This window comes from Tasmannia lanceolata, unplaced genomic scaffold (assembly GCF_043159265.1).
Source record: "Tasmannia lanceolata isolate RefF3 unplaced genomic scaffold, GAP_Taslan_0.1 ptg000038l, whole genome shotgun sequence".
NCBI classification, from domain to species: Eukaryota; Viridiplantae; Streptophyta; class Magnoliopsida; order Canellales; family Winteraceae; genus Tasmannia; species Tasmannia lanceolata.
In genome coordinates this window covers 1,566,425-1,568,333 of record NW_027518715.1, presented here as the reverse complement: position 1 = coordinate 1,568,333, position 1,909 = coordinate 1,566,425, and the positions used below count along the sequence as shown (strand labels likewise).

At 41.6% G+C, this 1,909-nt stretch overlaps 1 protein-coding gene across 1 annotated transcript; it reads right to left on the bottom strand.

Annotated features, from left to right (window-relative positions):
* Positions 1–331: 331 nt before the first annotated feature.
* Positions 332–1,282, bottom strand: LOC143862937 (uncharacterized). The gene has a single exon (XM_077373842.1). It carries the CDS (start codon positions 1,280–1,282, stop codon positions 332–334), a length of 951 nt encoding a protein of 316 aa, XP_077229957.1.
* Positions 1,283–1,909: the final 627 nt, after the last annotated feature.

Here is a 1,909-nt window from a genome sequence, read left to right as displayed (position 1 = left end):
GAAATAGGCCGGAATTGGTCAGGAGAGGTAGACTCAGGGGTTTTTGGAATAAGACAAATAAAAGTGGAGTTGATTGATTTCAGAAGCTTACCTTTTCTGAAGAACTCAAAAATCGCAATACTGACCTCATCACCAATTAGGTACCAGAAGGATTTGAAAAATTGCCCATTAAACCCATCAGGGCGAGGGCTTTTTTCCCCATCACATTGCTTGATCACCATATCAACTTCATCTCTCAGGACAGGTCTAGATAACCAAACAGGTTGGGCATCAGATAGCTTTTTGACAGGTTCAGTAATAGCAGACGGCTCAGGAGAGAGATCATCAGAGTTCAGGATGCAAGAGAAATAGTTGACAAAAGCATTGAAAATATCTGCAGGGTTAGAACTAATCTCTCCATGGTCAGTTGTAGCCCATAGATGTTGTTTCTGTTCCTCCTAGCATTAACCGCAGCATGGAAGAACTGTGAATTGGTGTCACGCCTAGTAAGCCAGTTATTTCTAGTCTTCTGTCTCAGGATTGCTTCCTCCTGTCTTGCTGTAAGGATAAAAAATTCTTTAAGATCATCAGCTTTCTCTCTCAGCTCTAAATTGCTTGGATTGGCTTTAACTTGAGCCTGCAAATCTTCCAAGTTCCTCCTTATCACTGGAAGTTTAACATCCACCCTTCCAAAAATACCCTTGTTCCAGATCTTTATGGCCTCCTTAACAAGCTTTAGCTTTTGAGTGATTCTGTACATGGGGGAGCCACTGACCTTTTCTTTCCAAGCTCTTTCCACCGTTTCATAAATGGATAAGTCTTCTAGCCAGACATTAAAGAATCTGAAAGGTTTGGGACCATTAGGGAGTTCTTCTTGCAGGAAAATTACAAGAGGAGAGTGGTCAGAAATATTTTGGCTTTTGTATTTCACAAAGGAGGCAGGGAAGGCTGAGATCCAGCCATCATTGACCAGAGCGCGGTCAAGTTTTCTGAGCTTTAAATCTCCAGTTCTAGAATTGTTAGACCATGAAAGAGTTTCTCCAACAGAGTTAAGATCATGAAGAGAGCAATGGTCAATGCAGTCATTGAAGTCTTCCATATCTTCTCGAGTAGGGCAGGAACCCCCAAATTTCTCCCCCAGGAATCGAATGATGTTGAAGTCGCCACAAGCTATCCAAGGTAAACCAGAATTTGGGATGGATTTAAGGGACTCCCACAATCGTCTTCTTTCCCTGCCATAATTATGAGCATAGATGGCAGAAATCAGAAATTCTTTGTTTGTGTGCAAAAGTTGGGCTACCATGAATACACTGATCAGAAATGAAAATGGGAATGAAATTTATGGCACCCGGATTCCAGATGACCCAGATTCTACCATTGTCAACATATTGGTAATTTGTGACACATTTCCAACCAGGAGCCAATTCAAAAAGATAGGGAGCCAGCTTATTCTCAGTAGCTCTAGTCTCAGTAAGACAAAGGAGCTCAAGATTTTAGATTTTAATGAGGTGCTTTACTTCTTTTCTCTTCTCAGAAGTACCAAGTCCTCTGATGTTCCAAACAGCAAATTTGATCATCATTACAACGGAAGAATTTGGGCTGTACTAGCAGCCACAGGGGCAGAGAGAGAAGAAGAGGAAGCATGGACAGCAGAGATGGGTGACTGGTCAGTTTCAACGGAATTTTCATCAGGGATCCTAATTAAATTTGGGCCAGGAAGGGATTCAGCAGAAATATTACACTGCTTTTCTATAGGAGTGCTATCTCTTGGGGTAGAGTCTTCCAAAGGGCTTTGGTTGGGAAGAACGGGGAGGTTTGTATCTATGTCATGGACAGGTGATTCTCTGGGTTCAAAATGTTCTTCTTGAAATGATTGGGGGTAAGGGTTATTACAATGTTCAGGATCTGTTGCAAGTATATCAAATTTATT

Coding starts and splice junctions, on each gene's coding strand:
- LOC143862937 (XM_077373842.1), bottom strand. CDS start 1,282: ATGGTAGCCCAACTTTTGCACACAAACAAAGAATTTCTGATTTCTGCC.